Source organism: Cydia amplana, chromosome 22 (genome assembly GCF_948474715.1).
Source record: "Cydia amplana chromosome 22, ilCydAmpl1.1, whole genome shotgun sequence".
NCBI classification, from domain to species: Eukaryota; Metazoa; Arthropoda; class Insecta; order Lepidoptera; family Tortricidae; genus Cydia; species Cydia amplana.
The window spans coordinates 7,710,587-7,729,333 of NC_086090.1; the positions used below are offsets into that span (position 1 = coordinate 7,710,587).

The 18,747-nt window shown below is 38.0% G+C and overlaps 1 protein-coding gene across 3 annotated transcripts in view; it reads left to right on the forward strand.

Annotated features, from left to right (window-relative positions):
* The window catches only part of LOC134658285 (uncharacterized), a 107,791-nt gene extending 96,843 nt beyond the window's left edge, over positions 1-10,948 (forward strand). Inside the window, exons 12-28 of one of the 3 annotated variants that reach the window (XM_063513884.1) lie at positions 126-327; positions 753-975; positions 1,856-1,988; positions 2,154-2,296; positions 2,488-2,638; positions 2,745-3,149; positions 3,237-3,344; positions 3,427-3,946; positions 4,097-4,434; positions 4,647-4,760; positions 5,507-5,655; positions 6,062-6,187; positions 6,968-7,087; positions 7,531-7,626; positions 7,879-7,967; positions 8,420-8,569; positions 9,377-10,948. In XM_063513884.1, coding sequence (XP_063369954.1) covers positions 126-327; positions 753-975; positions 1,856-1,988; positions 2,154-2,296; positions 2,488-2,638; positions 2,745-3,149; positions 3,237-3,344; positions 3,427-3,946; positions 4,097-4,434; positions 4,647-4,760; positions 5,507-5,655; positions 6,062-6,187; positions 6,968-7,087; positions 7,531-7,626; positions 7,879-7,967; positions 8,420-8,569; positions 9,377-9,534 — 3,225 coding nt within the window. In that variant the 3' untranslated portion in view covers positions 9,535-10,948. The remainder of the gene's footprint in view (positions 1-125; positions 328-752; positions 976-1,855; positions 1,989-2,153; positions 2,297-2,487; positions 2,639-2,744; positions 3,150-3,236; positions 3,345-3,426; positions 3,947-4,096; positions 4,435-4,646; positions 4,761-5,506; positions 5,656-6,061; positions 6,188-6,967; positions 7,088-7,530; positions 7,627-7,878; positions 7,968-8,419; positions 8,570-9,376) is intronic. The other 2 variants (XM_063513887.1, XM_063513886.1) reach the window with 2 other exon arrangements.
* The last annotated feature ends 7,799 nt before the right edge of the window (positions 10,949-18,747 follow it).

The window sequence follows — 18,747 nt, forward strand, 5'->3', positions numbered from 1 at the left end:
GAAAGATCTCCATTGATCTTCTTAGAAAAACAAGTCAGAAGTTTGAACTGTCTGACAGAATTTGAAGGAGACAAGAAACTCTCTGCGTTAGTGCAAAATCTAATCGTCATCTATATCCATTCCAGGTGTACATCTCCACGTCAGACGTGCAAATGCACGCCAACTACCACCGCAAGGACTCTGCCATCCTGCAGGAGGGTTTCCAGCGGTTCAGAGCCACTGAGAGCTGCGCAGCTCCTCACTGCGTGTTCGCAGGTCAGAGGACCACGCACTTCCACTGCCGGCGGCCTGGCTGCACGTATACTTTCAAGAATAAAGCTGATATGGGTAAGTGGTGCCAGACAAAAGGTTTTCCTTTTTTTGAAGTTATAAAATTTTGGATCTCAATCTGTAAATAGAGGCTGGATTAAAATCTGTATGTCAGATATATTAAATATATTAGGCCGGGTTGGAAGGTCAGGTGGCAGTCGCACTCGTAAAAACTAGTGCCGACGTCAATACCTGGGATTAGTTGCCAAGCGCTCAAGGCTCCCATGGATGATTCGTGGCAAAATTCCGGAACAATGCGAGGAAGATTATGAGGCCGGGTCACTCACGCATTTCTGCATGCCAAATTGATTTGTATCAATAGTGTATCCTAAAGAAAAAGAAACGCTGAGACACCAAATTAAGCAAAATATAAAAATCTAAATACGAAGTCATTCATCATAGTATCGAATAAAATATTCAGTCAAGCAAATCATTTCTTCCAGAAAAACACAAGACCTACCATATCAAGGACGAAGCCCTCTCAAAAGACGGCTTCAAGAAGTACATGAAGAACGAGGCCTGCCCGTACCGCGACTGCCGCTTCAGCCGCACCTGCAACCACATCCACTGCATACGGCCGCACTGCAACTACGTGCTGCACTCCAGCAGCCAGATCTTCACGCATAAGAGGAAGCATGAGCGGAAGGAGCAGGAGATGAGTTTCGGGTGAGTTATTTGCTAAAAATCCTTCGAGATTTTCAAATATTTTGGCTATCAATTGCATAGTTTACACACTAACAATAAATACCTTAATAACTTTTTTTTTTTTTTTTCAATTTATTTGGGACAAAAAACAGTAACACACAGGGTTAAGACACAGAAATAGAATACAAAGGGTAATAAAGTGTGAGACCAACAACATCGTCCACAGATGACTAGATTACCTACTGATAAATCTAAAATATATAGCGCTAGGTAACAACATAAAGCTAAAAGTAACAAAGCTACGATTACAAAATAGGTTTGTGAATACAGTAACAAATTCATATTAGCAGGAGTAGTCTATACAATGTTACGAGCGAGTAAAAACAGTTAAAACAGCATGGCCCATCGAAGCGACATTTTAATTATGTTTCGTTTGAAGCAACTGAATCAAATTATTTTTATATATAAACTTAGTGGCAATATTTTCTGAAAGAGCTACGAATTTGTATGATTCCATGTACATATGTATATTTTTTAAATCCAATTTCTATTATACCTTATGTTATGTGTATAATTGCATGATTTCTATAGTAATTTAAATTGTGTTTTTTTCCTTATTTTCTCGTAATGCATGTTAATTATAAGATGTAATTTTTTTGAAAAGATGTGTCCCGCCGAGTTTGTTGCCGGTCCCATATTGGGATACCCTCCTCCAATTGAGGGGGGATTTAAATCTTCTCGGGGCAGAGGTGTAGGGTTGGAGCCGGTGTAACTTTATTTGACGTTCATAAGCGCATTGTAATTATGCCTACTTGAACAAACTATCTTTTATCTTATCTTATCTTTAATAACTGAGCTAAGCAAGTGAGCAGCCAATCATAAAATATGTTGTTTTCCACAGACTACCTACATCTGTGATTCAAAGCGCGCTAATGCAGCAAGGGGCTGACCTCAGCATGTACTCTCCTGGGAATCTGCATATTGACGATGATATGTCCAACTCAATGATGGACTCGGACTATCCTTATCCATTTGTAAGTATCTACAAAACATTTGTTTAGTCACTATACTTTCCTAGTCTTACAAATCGGTTATAACTACCAAAATGGGTATACTTAGATACCAAAATTATCAGGTTATTTGCTTAGTGTAGGGAAGATGATCTAAAATTTCATTAAATCTATGGTTTCTTTTTACAGAACCCAGCTGTAGTGGAAGAGGTTTCTCGTAAATACATAGAAACATTCAACGGAGGGACGGAAGCAGAAGACAAATGCGGCAAATGCAGTGCCTTTAACAAGCACTACCATTGCTTGGCAGAAAACTGCAAGATGGCTCACAGGTTTGTTTAATTATGTTCCAAAAATATAACACACGAAGACTGCATTCTATGGCCATCTAAAGAAAAATAAAGAGTAAAGAAGATTTACATGGCATAGCACAAAATCGAAAAGAATTAGATTATACCCACCTACTTGTCTTAACCACTTACTTAATACACTTAAATGATTAATATAACAATCTCCTTTACAGCTGTCATAACACTATGGTGAAACACGCAATGGAACATGAACAACAGAATCAAGTGACTGAAGCCTACTTCATGGCCTACTCGAGGAATAATCCTTGCTCGAACTCTGCCTGCCAACATATCCGGGACATTACACACTATCATTGCACTTGGGTAAGTTACATTAAAATTTGCCTTCAATTCTAATAACAGAACATCCCTTAATCTTAATATCACGCCAACAAATTTCATGAGTTAAGACATATGTTATATTTTTCAGGAAAATTGCGGAGCAGTTATTCTCTTATCGGAAGAACATCCATTTAGACGTCTGGAGCACCATCGCCAGCACGCAATCCTGAGCCCTATGTCTCCCAATTTAGCGGCGAGATTCGCTCCCAACTTCACGCCGCAGCTCTCAGCCCAGCTGCACCCAAATATGGCAGCTCAGCTCGGCCAAGTCCCGAACATACCGAATCTTCCTCCGAACTTGGCACAGCTAGCACAAATGACGCCAAGTCTGACCTCGCAGATGAATCCGAATTTGCAAGCTCAGCTTAATCTTGGACCTAATCACGGACTGGTTCCTCAACAAGTTAATCCATCAAGCTCACTGGATGAGATGTTCAGTAGGAAGCGAGGAAGGCCACCTAAGAATAGGGTGGTTGAAGTTTGGACTGACAATGTAAGTATCGGAACAAGTTATTTTGTGACTTATGAAACTTGAAAAAAAAAGCGCTTCTGTGTACTAAAACTGTATCTGTGTTTTTAGGTGACTCCTCAAGCGATATTTACATCATTCAAACTGCCAAAGAGCAATCAACTACCTCTACCACCCGTCCCTCAAGCTCCTGTTATAACTACAGTTGAAGAGTTTCCTGTAAGTATAAACAACCAAAAGTACTCATCACGTTTCTTGATATTTACGAAAGTGATCCTAACTTTAATTAATTTCGTTTCAGCGCATCAAATTCCAACATTTCGAAGTTTTCACAACGCCCGATGGCTGCTCCCAGTCATATCCTAACTGTCAACTAAGAATGACGAGACTGCATCTCCACTGCTTCAACTGCAGTTTTGCTGGTGAAACACACATCATCATGGAAACACACATGAGAGAATCTCACTCTATCATCCCTCTATTAGAAGGGTTTGACTACTTTGCTTCCTTCGACCATTGCGGTGGAAAGAGCTGCTTTAAAAACCAGCTACGTAACCACTTCCATTGTGCTCAAGGGAACAATTGCCCTGCCATTTTGACCCAATACTCGGCCTTGGCTACTCATAAACACGGAAGGGGAACTCCGGTTATCAAGAGTGAAACCGAACAGGACAGACCTTTTGAGGAAGTGAAAGATTATTCTTTAAAAGAACGAGCTTCAGTAGACAGCGTCGTTTCTACGAAAGAGCCTAATGAATCGTATACTCCCACAAATTTCTCGATTAAGAGTGAATTTGATAGAGAACAAGATAACATGTCGGGTGAGTGTTCGTCCTTAACTTATCATTAATTCACCCCTTGACTTGCCTTATTAAGATTAGATACTTTTTGTGTTTTTTAAACTCACATGAAACTACTTAAACTATTGGGAATCCTCAACAGTATTGTAATATACAATTCATTGTTTCCAGTAGTAAAAGCGACGGGAACCTTCTATCCGTCGTCTCACCTCAGGAGCAACACGTCTTCACCTCGCAGCATCTACGACGCTTCCCCATCGAAAGACCTCAAGCTTCGCATGGACTATGATAAGAAACCTTACGATGCCACAAAGTCTGGGCCAACGATCCCGCCATCGTGTCATGACCAAGCTTGTCCTCTGAACAAGAACGCTGGGGGGATGAATCTGCATTACCACTGTCCTCATTGTAACCAGCCTTATGTGGATCTGAAGGTGCTGTTCAGCCATATGGTGAAGAAGCATAGTAATGCCATGGACGGTGGACCTGCTGGATTAGCAGCTACCAAGGTACGTAAAGTAAGGAATTTCAATCATTTTAAATTTTCTGAAATATTGCATTAATTTAAAACCCGAGCTAAATTCAACACGACCAAGTCTAGCGATACCGTTACACAAATAATTTCAAGCGACCGTTTTCCCTTCTATAACTTACTCGTAAATAAACTTACAAGCTTGTAGAATGTGTGTCACGTCAGTAATGTTATTATTTTCTTCAACAGGAAACCTTGGAAAGGGAATATCCTGAAATCTCCATTTTGCCATCAACGGCATCGTCAGCAGGAACTAGTCAAGTGCCATCACCTGGCCACAGACCACCGAACCCAGCCGAACAGGTATGTATCTCTCTCTCTCTACACGACACTCTTTTTATATTTGCGGCTGTAATGTTAATTAAATTAATTATTGGATCAGATTTGGTCAGTTCACCCTAACAATCCTAACATAGCCTAGGAGGCATTCTACTCATATGACGAGTTTTTTAGCCAGCCGATTAGTGAGTAGGTAATTAGTAAAAGAAAAATGAAATAGCCGATATAATAATTCAAATTAATAAAATTTATATTCTATTGAATACGTAATATTGTACTTGACATGTAACAATTGTTATTAATAAACAAATTTCATTTCATTTAACACAGAATCCAAATAAAATCCAATTTAACTTTAGACCAGATATCATATTTTCAAACGCTTTTGAACAAAAGCACAATGATTAGTTTTGTTCGTAACGACATGACCAAAATGGCCCATTCTCCGACCGATTGTGAAAAAATTTATATCTTCTTCTTCTTCCTCGCGTTATCCCGGCATTTTACCACCAGCGCTTATACTTAGGCCCACTTGCACCATTCCACTAACCCGGAGTTAACCGATTAAACCTGGAGTTACCATGGTTACCAGTATAATTTGACACTAGGTTAACGGTTTAACCGCTTAACCCCGGGTTATGGGGATGGTGCAAGTGGGCCTTAGGTACATAAACTGTTGTACTTGCAGGAATCTCTTAGAACTTGAACAAGTGTCCGTAGTATGTTTTCATTAATCGAGCTTTTCTCTAAATTTTTGTCTTGAATTCCAGGTCCAAGCCGTCCAAAGCCTGCTCCTCCAGCAGTACCTCTCCGGCGGCCGGAAGGGCAGCCTCCAGGAGCAGCTGAAGATGCAGCAGCAGTACACCGCCTCGCTGGCCGGGCTGCCGGGGCTGGCGCAAGTGGCGCTGTTCTCGCAGGGGTGAGTACCTGGAAATTTTATTATATTAGAGGATGTTGTCCTCAAAAGTCGTTAATAACTAAATTAAACAATTCTCATGTATTTACGGCGACGAGAAAGAAGGACTACACAGTTTACTGTAGCAGCAATGAAATGTTATTCCTTCGTAAAATGGATTGCGAACTAAAAAAAATACTTTGGATGTAAATTATGCCTCCATATCAAAGGAGAAGTAAATTCATCCAAACCTAAAGGACATTTATTAAGTGATAATTATTATAGGTATACATATTATTGTGCATAGGTGTTTGAGCCCCCTTGCGTAAACATTTGTATGCAGGGGTTCAACTATCTATTATACATTGTGAATCAGCCAATACAAATGCCAAATTCGTACAGAAATCAATTTAATCTTTTTGTTTTTCAGTGGCTCCCCCTTCCCACTGTACCCGACGATGCTGTACCCGCCAGAGTTACTCTTAGAGCAGAGCCTGTTACAAGGTCACGGCATGCCACCAGGCTTGGACAAAGAGGCTGAGATGATTGCTAAATCGTAAGTTGTACCTATATTCAGAATTCTCTATCAGCAGCGCTTAAATAACAATTCTTATTCTTATTCTTAAATGCAATATGCATTTATTTCATTACTTTTTACAGCTGTTCTTAGTTATAAAGGGTTAGATAGGTACCGTAAAACGGGGTGAATAGGTTTCGCGGGGAGAGGTGGGTTTTGAATGGGGAGAGAAGGTTTGAGAGGGGGGTGAGAAGGGATTTTAAGGCTACTGCTACAAAAATAATTCCAATTTATAATGGAGCTATAGTAATACGCATAATAAAAAAAAATCGATCCAACAATCTTCCAAAATCACCTTTGTATGAAAACCCAACTCACCCCAAATACGAGGGACTACGGGGTGAGGTGGGTTTTCCTGTTTATCGTCAAAGTTATGAAATTGAACTACCCAAAATAAAATAAAAACTAAAATACAAACGTCCGGAACACTTATTATATACACCATTCAGTTGGCATATGTAAAAAGAAAATGTTATCAAGGTTTGAATGTTAGTTTTGCGCCTACTCACCCCATTTTACGGTAGGTGATTAGTCCATCTTAGGTATAAAGAGTAAGTAGGAGGGTAGGAGGAGTAAATACAATATATTGAGTTTTAATCCAATATACGACTTTTATCCTAAATGTGGAATGATGATTCACGAACCTCAAACCATCTCCATACCAATTTTTATCTAAATCAGTTAAGCGGTTTAAGCATGAAGAGGCAACAAACGGAAATACTCTTTTTTCTGCTTATTAATAATGATGAATGTTTTCAGGAGACGTTCACACACCACCAGAGGGCCCCACATGCGAGTGCTGAAGGATGAGCCCATCCCTGAGGGATACCTGCGCTTCAGATTCAACGAAGACTGTGCCTACCAGCATTGTGGATACAGGTACTTAACTTCCATATCTCTATCCATCCCTCCTATCCCTGTTCACATTATTTGGCGTTGGTTCTTTCCAAATTTTTGTGCCGTTCTTCTACCAGTCATCGAATTGGGATTGTTTGAAGACTCTTTTTATCTAAGACGATGGTACTGTGACCTTTTCCTCTGATTTTTTCGGCAGGTTTAGCGCAATACCCCCAACAATTTAAACATGGATTATTTTCTCGAAATTAAACTTTCATGAGACATATTTCAAAATATTTAGAGTAACGGTTACATTCACTTGAGTTTTTCTAATAGTGACATGTCGCCAATAGTGACTAAGAATTAAACTGTTGTGGACTAAATATTTTATATTCAAATAGTTTAAACTTTTATCAGAGGAAAACAATATTTTTCATTGAAAACTTTTGGGTTATTAACTTGTTATGATTAATTTTAATTTTCAGGGAGCACCAAACCCACTTCCACTGCACCCGCAAAGACTGCGGCTACTCGTTCTGTGATAAAACCAGATTCGTGCAACACACAGCCCGACATGAAAGGTAAGCTTCGTCCAAAACTATTGATATATTCAAAATAACACTGAAAAAAATCTGTGGTGAGACTAATAATGCCACACGCCTCTTACAAAGAAAAGGGATTTGCTCGCTTTGTTGGTCTATTGTTTTTACACGCTTAGTGTTTACTTCTTCATATTTGGCTTCATTGATGTCCACCGTTGCGGTTGTCTTGTCTATTATGTTCTGCCTAGGGTCAACTTTTCCTTTTCTTCAATAGTTGATGACTTTTTTCAGATTGGACACGTTGATGGGCGGAGACTTCCAGCAATACCGAGCCAACGTGTACTGCCAGCGGCCGGACTGTCCGCATGCATCTACTTTCGGTAATTATTTAATGCATTATTTTATTTTAAGTATAGCAACTTAGTTGCAAAATTTTCGTAAAATTTCCAAGGTGTTACACTTGCTAAACTTCAAGTTCCTAATTAGGTTTATTTTATGAGAAGGGAAGTTAAAAAAATATTTAATAAATATCAGCCAATTTTTTTTGTAAAAAGTGATGTTTTTCCGAGTTAGAGTTAGAGATGTTAGAGTAGTATCAATAAAACTTTTGCACCAGCATCTATAGCCCCGCTTACTTTCTGTAAAACTACTGTACTTTGTAACTACCTGTGAGTTTCTGTAATTGGCTTCCTGTTTTTAATCTTGTTGTCTATTCTAAGTTTATAGCTGTTGGTTCTCTCTAATCTGCACCAGCATCTTTCGCTTTCTTTCTGTAAAATACCGGCAGTTCTTTTTCAAAACCGTGTATCATGCCGACATTGTTTCCTGTCAGGAACAGGCCAGAACAAGGCCTCGCACTTCCACTGCCTCAAGTGCGACTTCGTCTGCACGGACACGAACAAGGTGGTCGCGCATCGCCGACAGCACCAGAAGCTGGACAGCATCCAGGCTGCTGGCTTCGAGAAGTTCCCACCGAGTAAAGGTAAGTTACATCCATCCTTCTATCAGACTTAGTGCCAGTTGCACCATCCGCACTTGACAGACTGATCAACGGCACCCGGCGCGCGCCCGGGTTTACTATGAAACTTTCCATACAATAAAATTTAGCGAACTCTTTAACGATGACTAACAGTTGGTGCAACCGACCCTTAGACAGATTAATCCCCCCTATAGTGTTTGTTAAATTAGTAATTATGTAACGCCTACACATGAACACCGGCTCGGCAATGCCCTCGCAAACACAATATAACTTCACTTCCACAACAGCAGTCGTATAGCCCGCGGCCATCGTAGCATAGACAGTGACAGTTACTTTTTACGCCTTTGCCGCCAACACAAGGACACACGAGACAGCGTATGTATGCTATTTCAGCTACTCGCATAATCGCATACACTACACAGTTCGTATAGATAATTTCCCTTGACCTATTTATTCTGGAAGGTTGTAGTTAATACTAGTTAATAGAATATCTTGAAGTCGATCCAGTCATTTAATTATTTTGATGTTTAAAGTATCGCCGAAAAATATGAATAATGTGTTCTTTTCTGATCCAGTTTTTTTGTGTACCTAAAATACTTTCCAATATATTTAAATCAAAGGTTCATAAATTACGTCATCTATTTTTGACGATTTTTGACCCCCTCCCCCTCATGCTACGAATGACCCCGTTTCCTCCAACGTCATGCTACCACCCCCCATTTGAAATGACGGCTCTTTTCGTTATTAACAAAAAAAAAATGATCCTTGGAAGGCTTTTTTCGTTATTAACAAAAAAAATGTTTGTTCCAGCATGCGGCTACGAGCCACAATGCATTCACAGCAAGAAGCAAACCCACTACCACTGTCTGCAGTGCGGCTTCGCCGTGCTAGGCCTCTCCCAGATGACGTCACACAAGTACAAGCACCAGGAGGCCAACCTCGGCCCCTCCACCAGCGCCACCAACTGACTAGCGACCCTATGACCGAGAGGATAAAGTCTAATTCAGACTGGCGTTGTGAACTGGATATACGAGGTGTTCAAAAATATAAGCATCCAGAGGGCTTTGCACTAGCGCCACCAGCTGAATCACGACCTTATGGCTCAAAGATAAAGTCCAGATTGTACTGGATGAACATAGTGAAACTAGATTAAGGATTTGACATGATTTGTGAACAAAATACTTAACAAATGTGTTACTGTGTTTTGAATAGGTATGGACATTGACGGAAACTGCATGTGTGTTGCATATAAAATTATCATTTTATACCTAAATATTGACTTTGTCTAAACGAGAGCAATAATTTTGAAAAGGTTTGATTGTAAAGTGTGTTTGTCCCTCAAAATAGTGCCTTAGACGCTTTGAACGGATTTAGTGGCAAAAAAGTGCCAAATTAAATTAACACTATTCAAATTGTTAGATTTTGTAATTTAAGCAAAGCCTATTCCACTAGCAGAAGAGGCGTAAATATATAAAAAAAAATATTATTAATTTAACTGTATTTATTCTATTAAATAGAAATCATAGTGTGAGGACAATTTAAAATAATAGAACAGGGTTTGAAGATTTGAGTTAGTCTATTTAAACTGGAAGATTGCATTTTAGAGACATTTTATGCATTCACGCCTTTTTGTGGAATAGGGCACGTATTTAAAATTATATTCTACAAAATGTGTATGAAAAAACGGTTTTAGATGAGATAAAATTATAAAATAGTTACAAAATTGCATGATATATTTAAAGTGTGTATTTTCCTAAATCCTGACCAATCTTAGATGATAGTTTATATAAAATTATATATTTATTACTATCCCAAGAAAAGACATTTTTACGAATAGTATTATTAATTTAGGCTTCGTAAAATTTTAAAGTAAGGCATTAATTTTGGTTGAACGCCATTGTGCCTGAAACCTAACGTGACAATACCGTGGTAACTGACAGAGTACAAAACGTACTAAATTACAAAATTCCCTGTCAAAATTACCGCTATAGGTTAACTCGAAAATTATAACTTAACAAAAAATATTTAAATCGTCAATTTTATAAACAATGTAAATAAGAATTTAGAGTATATTAAAAATCATTGTTAATAAAAAATATATTGGTATAGTATGTATAAAAAATCGGATCTGTACAGATATAAATCAAGTGCTAACGTTTGTGATTCGTGAGGTAGCCATAAAATGCCATATTCATACAAATATTTTAGTAATAATCGCTGAAATTAATTTAAATCAGTATTAAATTAGTCAGAAGTGTCCTTCGGAAATCACCTTTTGCATTCCTTTATTATTCCCGGTATTAAATAGGTCTATATCGCAAAAGTTACTGCACCAACACCAAAAGTATAAGCATCAGTGTTGAGTATAAACTACCCAGGATCGCCTATCCTATAACATTTTAAAAGATTTCTAAACTTGGTTTGAGGTTGTTGTCTATTAAAATACTATAGGTACCTACATATTATATCTTGTTTAGCTATAATGGTGCCTTTAACATTTAGTAACTTTTGCGTAAGTCCCTTAATATTCATTCCTTTGTAGAATTAGAACGGTTCCAGTCGTTAAGAAAAGTAGTCAAATAAAAGTGTGAACTGCGTTTTCTAACGACAGTATTAAGACCAAACCAGTTTGAGTCCTATACCTAGCTTGTATCAGTATTTTTTTAGTGTAAGTTCTCTCACATTGTTCCTATGTCATTTCTTCGCACATTACCCATTTACACAACAATTTTGAAATATTGTTCATAATATTTATTAAAATCTGCTCCTGGGTTTCGAATTCATCTTCCTCGCGTTGTCCCGGCATTTTGCCACGGCTCATGGGAGCCTGGGGTCCGCTTGGCAACTAATCCCAGTAATTGGCGTGGGCACTAGTTTTTACGAAAGCGACTGCCATCTGACCTTCCAACCCAGAGGGTAAACTAGACCCGTATTGGGATTAGTCCGGTTTCCTCACGATGTTTTCCTTCACCGAAAAGCGACTGGTAAATATCAAATGATATTATGAATTTGTATTTTATTGTAATTTTGTACACTCAATTCTAGGGCTGGCCTTGTTGTTTTATTAATAATTAATAAGTCTTTTGTGTAAATGGGTATTTTCATTATTGCAGAATGTACTGTTTCAATTTTGTGTTCTTTACCTAATTATATCATTGTAAATGTCCTTCATTTAGTTTATCTACTGTTACGTCTATCAACTCCGTGCCATATAATAAGTAGTCATGTTTTAAACTTATGACTACTTTGGACAAACATTATTTAAGTTACCTTTCACTTGTAAAACTTTGATTACTTTAATTTGGATTTCTTTTTCTCATTTTTTATTTTTATTGGCATTGGCAGCTAAGTAGTCACAATTATTTGCAATTAAAATATGATTTTTCACATTATTGGTTGTTATTCTTCTTGTTTTGTTATCTAATTTTACATTTAATGTTTTTATTTCGACACTTTTATGTTTTTCGTCTCTCATAAACACTTAAAAATAATTTAATCGCGTATTTATGTATTTTAGTATACGTAGCTTTAATTTAGTGGGTATACTTTAAAAATATTATTTCTATTAAAATATTATTGCACAAAAACGAGACAGGAGTGTTGCTAGAGTATTTAAATTGATAAAAGTTTCGTACAAAATTGATTTTGTGTATTTGTATGTAGTATCCGAATGTATTCCGAATATCTGTACCTTTGTTTAGAAGTTTGTTTGAGATTACAGAACTATTGGTATGGAAAATAGATTAGTGTTGTTTACCTCATGAGTTCTAGAAATTAAACGAGAATATACAAATCAATATGTTTCATTGAATTTTTTTATCTACCTCTTATATGCTCATAATTGCTCGTTTGAGCAGACTTTTTTTAAAGTATAGCATTGGTTGTAACCAAGCGGAGCGGAAAAGAGATGTGGAAAATAACTAATTCTATTGGATGATGCCCGTGCCTCTAATATAATCTCCGCTCATCTCAAAGAAAGACAGCTTTGTAGTTGTAATAGTGCCTATCGATGGGATTGGGTTGGCAAAAAGGATCAAAACTCAATTAGAAATTTAGAACATCAAGGTCGTTTACTACCTGGCAAATATAGACCACTGGGAGTATAGTTATTAATGAGTTATTCGAAAGTTTTTGTAACCATACAATACGGGGAGAAATCTTTTTCTAAAACTTCCATTAAGCACAAGTTTTCGCTCAGAGGTACGAAGTTTCTGGAATCGATCGGGAACTACAACAAAGTTCCGACAACTCTTCACATTCTGTCTCCAGCACGCCCACTGGCGGTCTACCTCGGGAGAGTAAATAAAGACAAGTTAAATAGCAACTGGTAATGGGTGAAATACAGGACATGACAGAAATACCTATCTGTGGTGGCTCCTCTGACACTTTCAACGTCGTCACAAGATCTAACAGATGGCGTTAGTACCTAGTAGGTACTACCTACAGCTACTTCCTTACAAAGAGTGCAGCCTAAATGAATCTATATATAGTCTGTCAAACATTTTTGAACATTTACTTATTTACATAATTAAACTGTCAAACCATTTTTGTCAGTAGAAAAAAGCGGCAAATTAAAAAGAAATGTATGCGCGAAGGTTTATCCGCCCATAGAAAATTGGGAATTCGCGCCATTTTCTACTGACAAAATTAGTTGACAGACTACACATTCCCTACATCGCGCTTACGGAGTTTGGAAAGTCAGTTGCAATATATACAACTTCTAACCAACTCTCATTGGCCTTCGTTTCCATGCACAACACACGCCTGGAGAGAGCACTCTCTACTGGTGATTGGTATCATATTATCATTAGAAAAAAGAAAAAACTAGACAAAAACATTTGTATTTGACGCAAAAATAAACTTAATTATTCTCAATTCTCAACCAAACGGGAAATCGCCAAACATAATTATTATTTGAATCTGAGAACTTCCTAAGGTTGACAATTCCACCTGTCGGTCCAATGTGTATTTGCGTCTCACATTTTGTTTAATGAGAGACTGAAAGGCAATGCACATTTTACAAAGAAATTGGCCAGTTGGAATACCACCCTAAGCCAAATCATTTAGCTACAAAAATAATGGAGAAAGCAACTTCATACGTACCTACATATCGACAGTAGGTAAAATTATCTCGTCTCTGTTCACTACGGTCGTTCCATTAAAACTTTTTAAAAGCCAACGGTTTACGAATTTGCATAACATTTTCCTATTCTATTAATACCCAAAAACTAATGAACAGTCGTCATCAGATACTTATATCAGAGCGGCCAAGGTGATCCAAATTATATGAACATGCCCTTTAACGTCTCATATTTGTCACCTTAACACCTTAGCCGCTTCGGTAGAGATTGTACTTTCTTAAATAATATGTAGATTAAGACCAATTATTTTCATGTCACGAAGCGCTGGTGGCCTAGCGGTAAGAGCGTGCGACTTGCAATCCGGAGGTCGCGGGTTCGAACCCCGGCTCCTCGTACCAATGAGTTTTTCGGAACTTATGTTCGAAATATCATTTGATATTTACCAGTCGCTTTTCGGTGAAGGAAAACATCGTGAGGAAACTGGACTAATCCCAATACGGGCCTTTTACCCTCTGGGTTGGAAAGATGGCAGTCGCTTTCGTAAAAACTAGTGCCCACGCCAATTACTGGGATTAGTTGCCAAGCGGACCCCAGGTTCCCATGAGCCGTGGCAAAATGCCGGGATAACGCGAGGAAGATGATGATTTGCATGTCACTATGCGACGAGGTACCTACTTGATTCCTATGTTTAATCTTATATGAACTTGCATATATTTTACGCAAATAAATAAATTATGAAATTATTATGAAATTATAAAATAATTCAGCACTCAATGTACGAGTACCTACTTTGTTTTTATACAAAACGTCACACTGGCATACTGACGTGACGTCACAACTGTCACAAGTATCAATACAGAATAATTACAATGCATTAAAAATTTAACTGGACTCCCTTAGGCTAAATTAAAAAATAATGTTTGAAATAAGTATGTCAATGTTAGTACATAATATATATATATAAGTAGATATACCTATCTATTTATGCCGCCTGTGCGAAGACCAGGCTGGAAGCAACATTTATAACCCAACTTGGTTCTTACGCAGCAACGCACAGCTTTGCATAATATTAGGTAAACCATTGATTAAGCTTTAGCGTTATTCGGAATGCTAATTTATTAATTAAGATAGCCGACTCCGGCAGGAATATATATAGCTTGTATGAAAAAGTGGGGACTTACGAGTACCTAACTTAAGTACTTTACAACGCCGCAAATGAATACGTCAATCTGCATATACATTCTTAATTAATTCTAGACAAGTCTCGGGGAATTCATTACATTTATTTTGTTAATTATAATTTAACCACGTCTCTCTTTCAATCAGCCGCATTTTTTTTTTATTTTATAGCTGCATACTGCCGATATATTTATTTTTATTAACGATGTGTTTATATTATATTACGTCTAATCACAGGCCCAGTACAAATAGTTCCAGGCACACTACATCATAGTTCCAATTATTGTGTGTGCTTGTGTAATATGTCGTCTCGAGATAGGATACGATATAAGTATAGTATTTACCCAAAACGTAACATACCGGTCGGGGGCGGTTTTCCAATGGAGCGCTTCTGTGTCGGAAAGTAAGTGCCCGACACGGATCGTCTTTTATTTAACTTGCAATGTTTGTACGAGTATAAATAGGTACAATTGTATGATTGGGTCAAATATTGCAAGCTTAATTAGACCCACTTCCCATTATTCGATTGAGCTGAAACTTCACATATATAATGCAAGTTGGGTGACATTACAATACGTATTAGAGTAGGTACCATCGAGCTGATCTGATGATGGACACAAGAGGTGGCCATAGGAATACTGTGATAAAACAACGAAACCAAATTGTGTTTGATGAATGAGTATTAAGTAGTTGTCTGTTGAAAAGAATTACAACCAGCACGCGCATCATGGTTCCATTTTTATCGCCTGTCACTATGCCCGTCACTTTCGCACTTACGTACTTGTTGAAACGTGACAGGCATGGTGACAAGCGATGAAAATGCGACCGTGCTACCGCCGCAGCGATATAATCTTGTACCTATAATGAATTTTTTGACTGAAAAGCTTTTTCCTTATAGAACTTCCGGCCGTGACTTTGTTCGCGTAGAAATAGGTAATTAATAATTTTCACCACCTTTTGGGGTCATCAGAAATCTATAGTTGGTCAAACCAAATTGTCAGCAAATAAGAACAAAAAAAACTATACTCATCCTTTTCTTTGGGTGCTAGTACTAGTGTAAGATAAAGATGGTATGATTCTCTTTGTCTATGTTTGAAATGAGACAGTCCTTTACAAACTATAAATTTAAATAAAATAAAATAAAAATAAATAAATATTATAGGACATTATTACACAAATTGACTAAGCCCCACGGTAACCTCAAGAAAGCTTGTGTTGTGGGTACTCAGACAACGATATATATAATATACAAATGACTCAGGAACAAATATTCAAATATTCAGTTGTTCAACACTTCTTGGAAGAAAATAAGAAAAATTGCCAGCCTCACTAACAGTAGTCTACCACTAGGCTACCAATTTTCTTCTAAAAGCTAAGAATAGCGAGAGAGCAAACAGCAATATTAATAAAGTCGGAAACGACTTGAAAAGTATCGTAACTGACCAAATGGAAAACACCGCGCCGCGGGACGATCGATACCGCGCACGCGCGCAGCCCCCCGCATTATTGAATGAACCCATTCATGGAGCAACTGGTGCCTTCAGAATGAACCGTTACATCCTACAACTGCGTATACCTACACAGATAAAAAAAGATCATGCACCAATGAACACGATTTGTGTTAAGAGTCCATCAACGTGCACACTATCGCCACTGCTAAATAATCGTGATTAAGTATTTCAATTTAACGAAAGATATTTAAAAAACCGGCCAAGTGCGAGTCGGACTCGCACCATCAACAAAAAATAGAGCAAAACAAGCAAAAAAAACGGTCACCCATCCAAGTACTGACCCCGCCCGACGTTGCTTAACTTCGGTCAAAAACCACGTTTGTTGTATGGGAGCCCCACTTAAATCTTTATTTTATTCTGTTTTTAGTATTTGTTGTTATAGCGGCAACAGAAATACATCATCTGTGAAAATTTCAACTGTCTAGCTATCACGGTTCGTGAGATACAGCCTGGTGACAGACGGACGGACGGACAGCGGAGTCTTAGTAATAGGGTCCCGTTTTTACCCTTTGGGTACGGAACCCTAAAAAGGGGGCCGCTACGGACTGTATCTTGTATTAAAGCACCTTTTGAATAGGTACATCAAACTAGCTTATATGTTGCTGGATTAGTCAATCTATAAACTCAAAACAAAAACGGCCGTTTTAACTTTGGACGCATGGATTGACGAATCCAGTAACATAGAAACTAGTTTGATGTATTCAAAAGGTACTTTAATACAAGATACAGTACGTAGCGGCCCCCTGTTTTAAATATATTTCGTTAAATTTAAATAATTACGATTATTTAGCAGTGGCGCTAGTATGCAAGTTGATGGGCTCTTAAGATCTTTTTGAATTACGATATAAAGAAACAAGAAAATGTCTTCGTATAAGGAATAAAATGTTTTGGATCAAGAAATATTTTCTAGTATCAAATTATCAACGGTAAATTTTGATTCAATACCTAATACAATTGAAATTTGAAAATTTATAATTCTTGAACCGTTAGTAAGATTATGTTGACCAATGTACTTATATATACAAGAACCTTCTCCGTATCTTGAATGAATGTTTATGTATACCTATATAATTTAAGGCATATCTAGTTCTTGTTTCAAAAATGGCTGAGGCGTATTACGTACACCTACGCGGATTATACGATCTGACTACGACATACACACTGCTCGCCCTTAGAGTTGGTCAAAGGCCTTTCAAAGATGCATATGTCGTAGTCAGATCGTATAATCCGCCATATTACATTACGGCTAGCCGTTATCAAAAACAGGGGCGTTTTGAAATGCGGCGGTTCGACGATTAGCCGGATTGTCATTGCGATACGTTCTTCAATAAGGCGGCCTACGTTTAGCCGCATCGTATCTACTATTTAGATTGTAGAGTGACCAGTTCTTTCGGTCGCCTACGTAACCGGAGTTTGACAATGTTTACAATTTAATTTATTTTTACCATGGTCCCACCGCACTACATGTGTTTCTTTTCCAAAACATTTCCTTCACAACTTAAATAGACGGAGCCCCGCTAATTCTGGGCGGTTTGCCCTTCGGGCATCTGAAGCTACCTAACGAACCTAACCTACTTACCTACCTACGCTTTTTTCCCCAAAGTGTAATGTTTTCACGGACGTCTCACTAAATCAATAGGTATAAGGTAGGTTAGGTTCGTTAGGTAGCTTCAGATGCCCGAAGGGAAAACCGCTCAGAAATAGGAGCCCCGCGAAGCGGGGCTCCGTCTAGTTAAGTTGCGAAGGAAACGTTTTTTGAAAAGAAACAGTCCGACGAACTCCAGATTTGATGGACACCCCAGCGTTTTTCATAGTTTGTTGTTGTTATGTCAGGCAGCGCCACGAGTGTTAAAAATGGGAACTAAAAACTGTCAAAGCGGCGGCTAATGACTCGCTGTATTACATTACGGCTAGCCGTGTTGAAGAACGTATGGCGCCGAATACATTCCGGCGGATTTTCATTCAGCCGCATTCAATCCGGCTAATCGTCGAACCGCCGCATTTCAAAACGCCCCTGTTTTTGAAAACGGCTAGCCGTAATGTAATACGGCGGATTATACGATCCGACTGCGACACATACACAGAGATGTACAAAATGGTTTTAAAAAAGCATTTAAATACAAAATGCAAAATACTTTTCAGATTTACTATTTCAAATGCAAAATACCAAATAGTTTTGCGTTTTGTATTTCAAATGCTAAATGCAAAATAGGTATTTTCAAAATGCTTTTTCAAAATAAAATACCTTTTGACCAAATCTCAGATATTTTTGTTTATTTTAGGTATTTATCATGAGAATAGCCATAGAACAGATAATGTTTGTCATTTTCGTTTCACATTGACACTAGTCAGACATAATAGCCGGTTTAGACTCTCGTGGCTCGCAAGCTCGTCGAGCTAATATAATTTA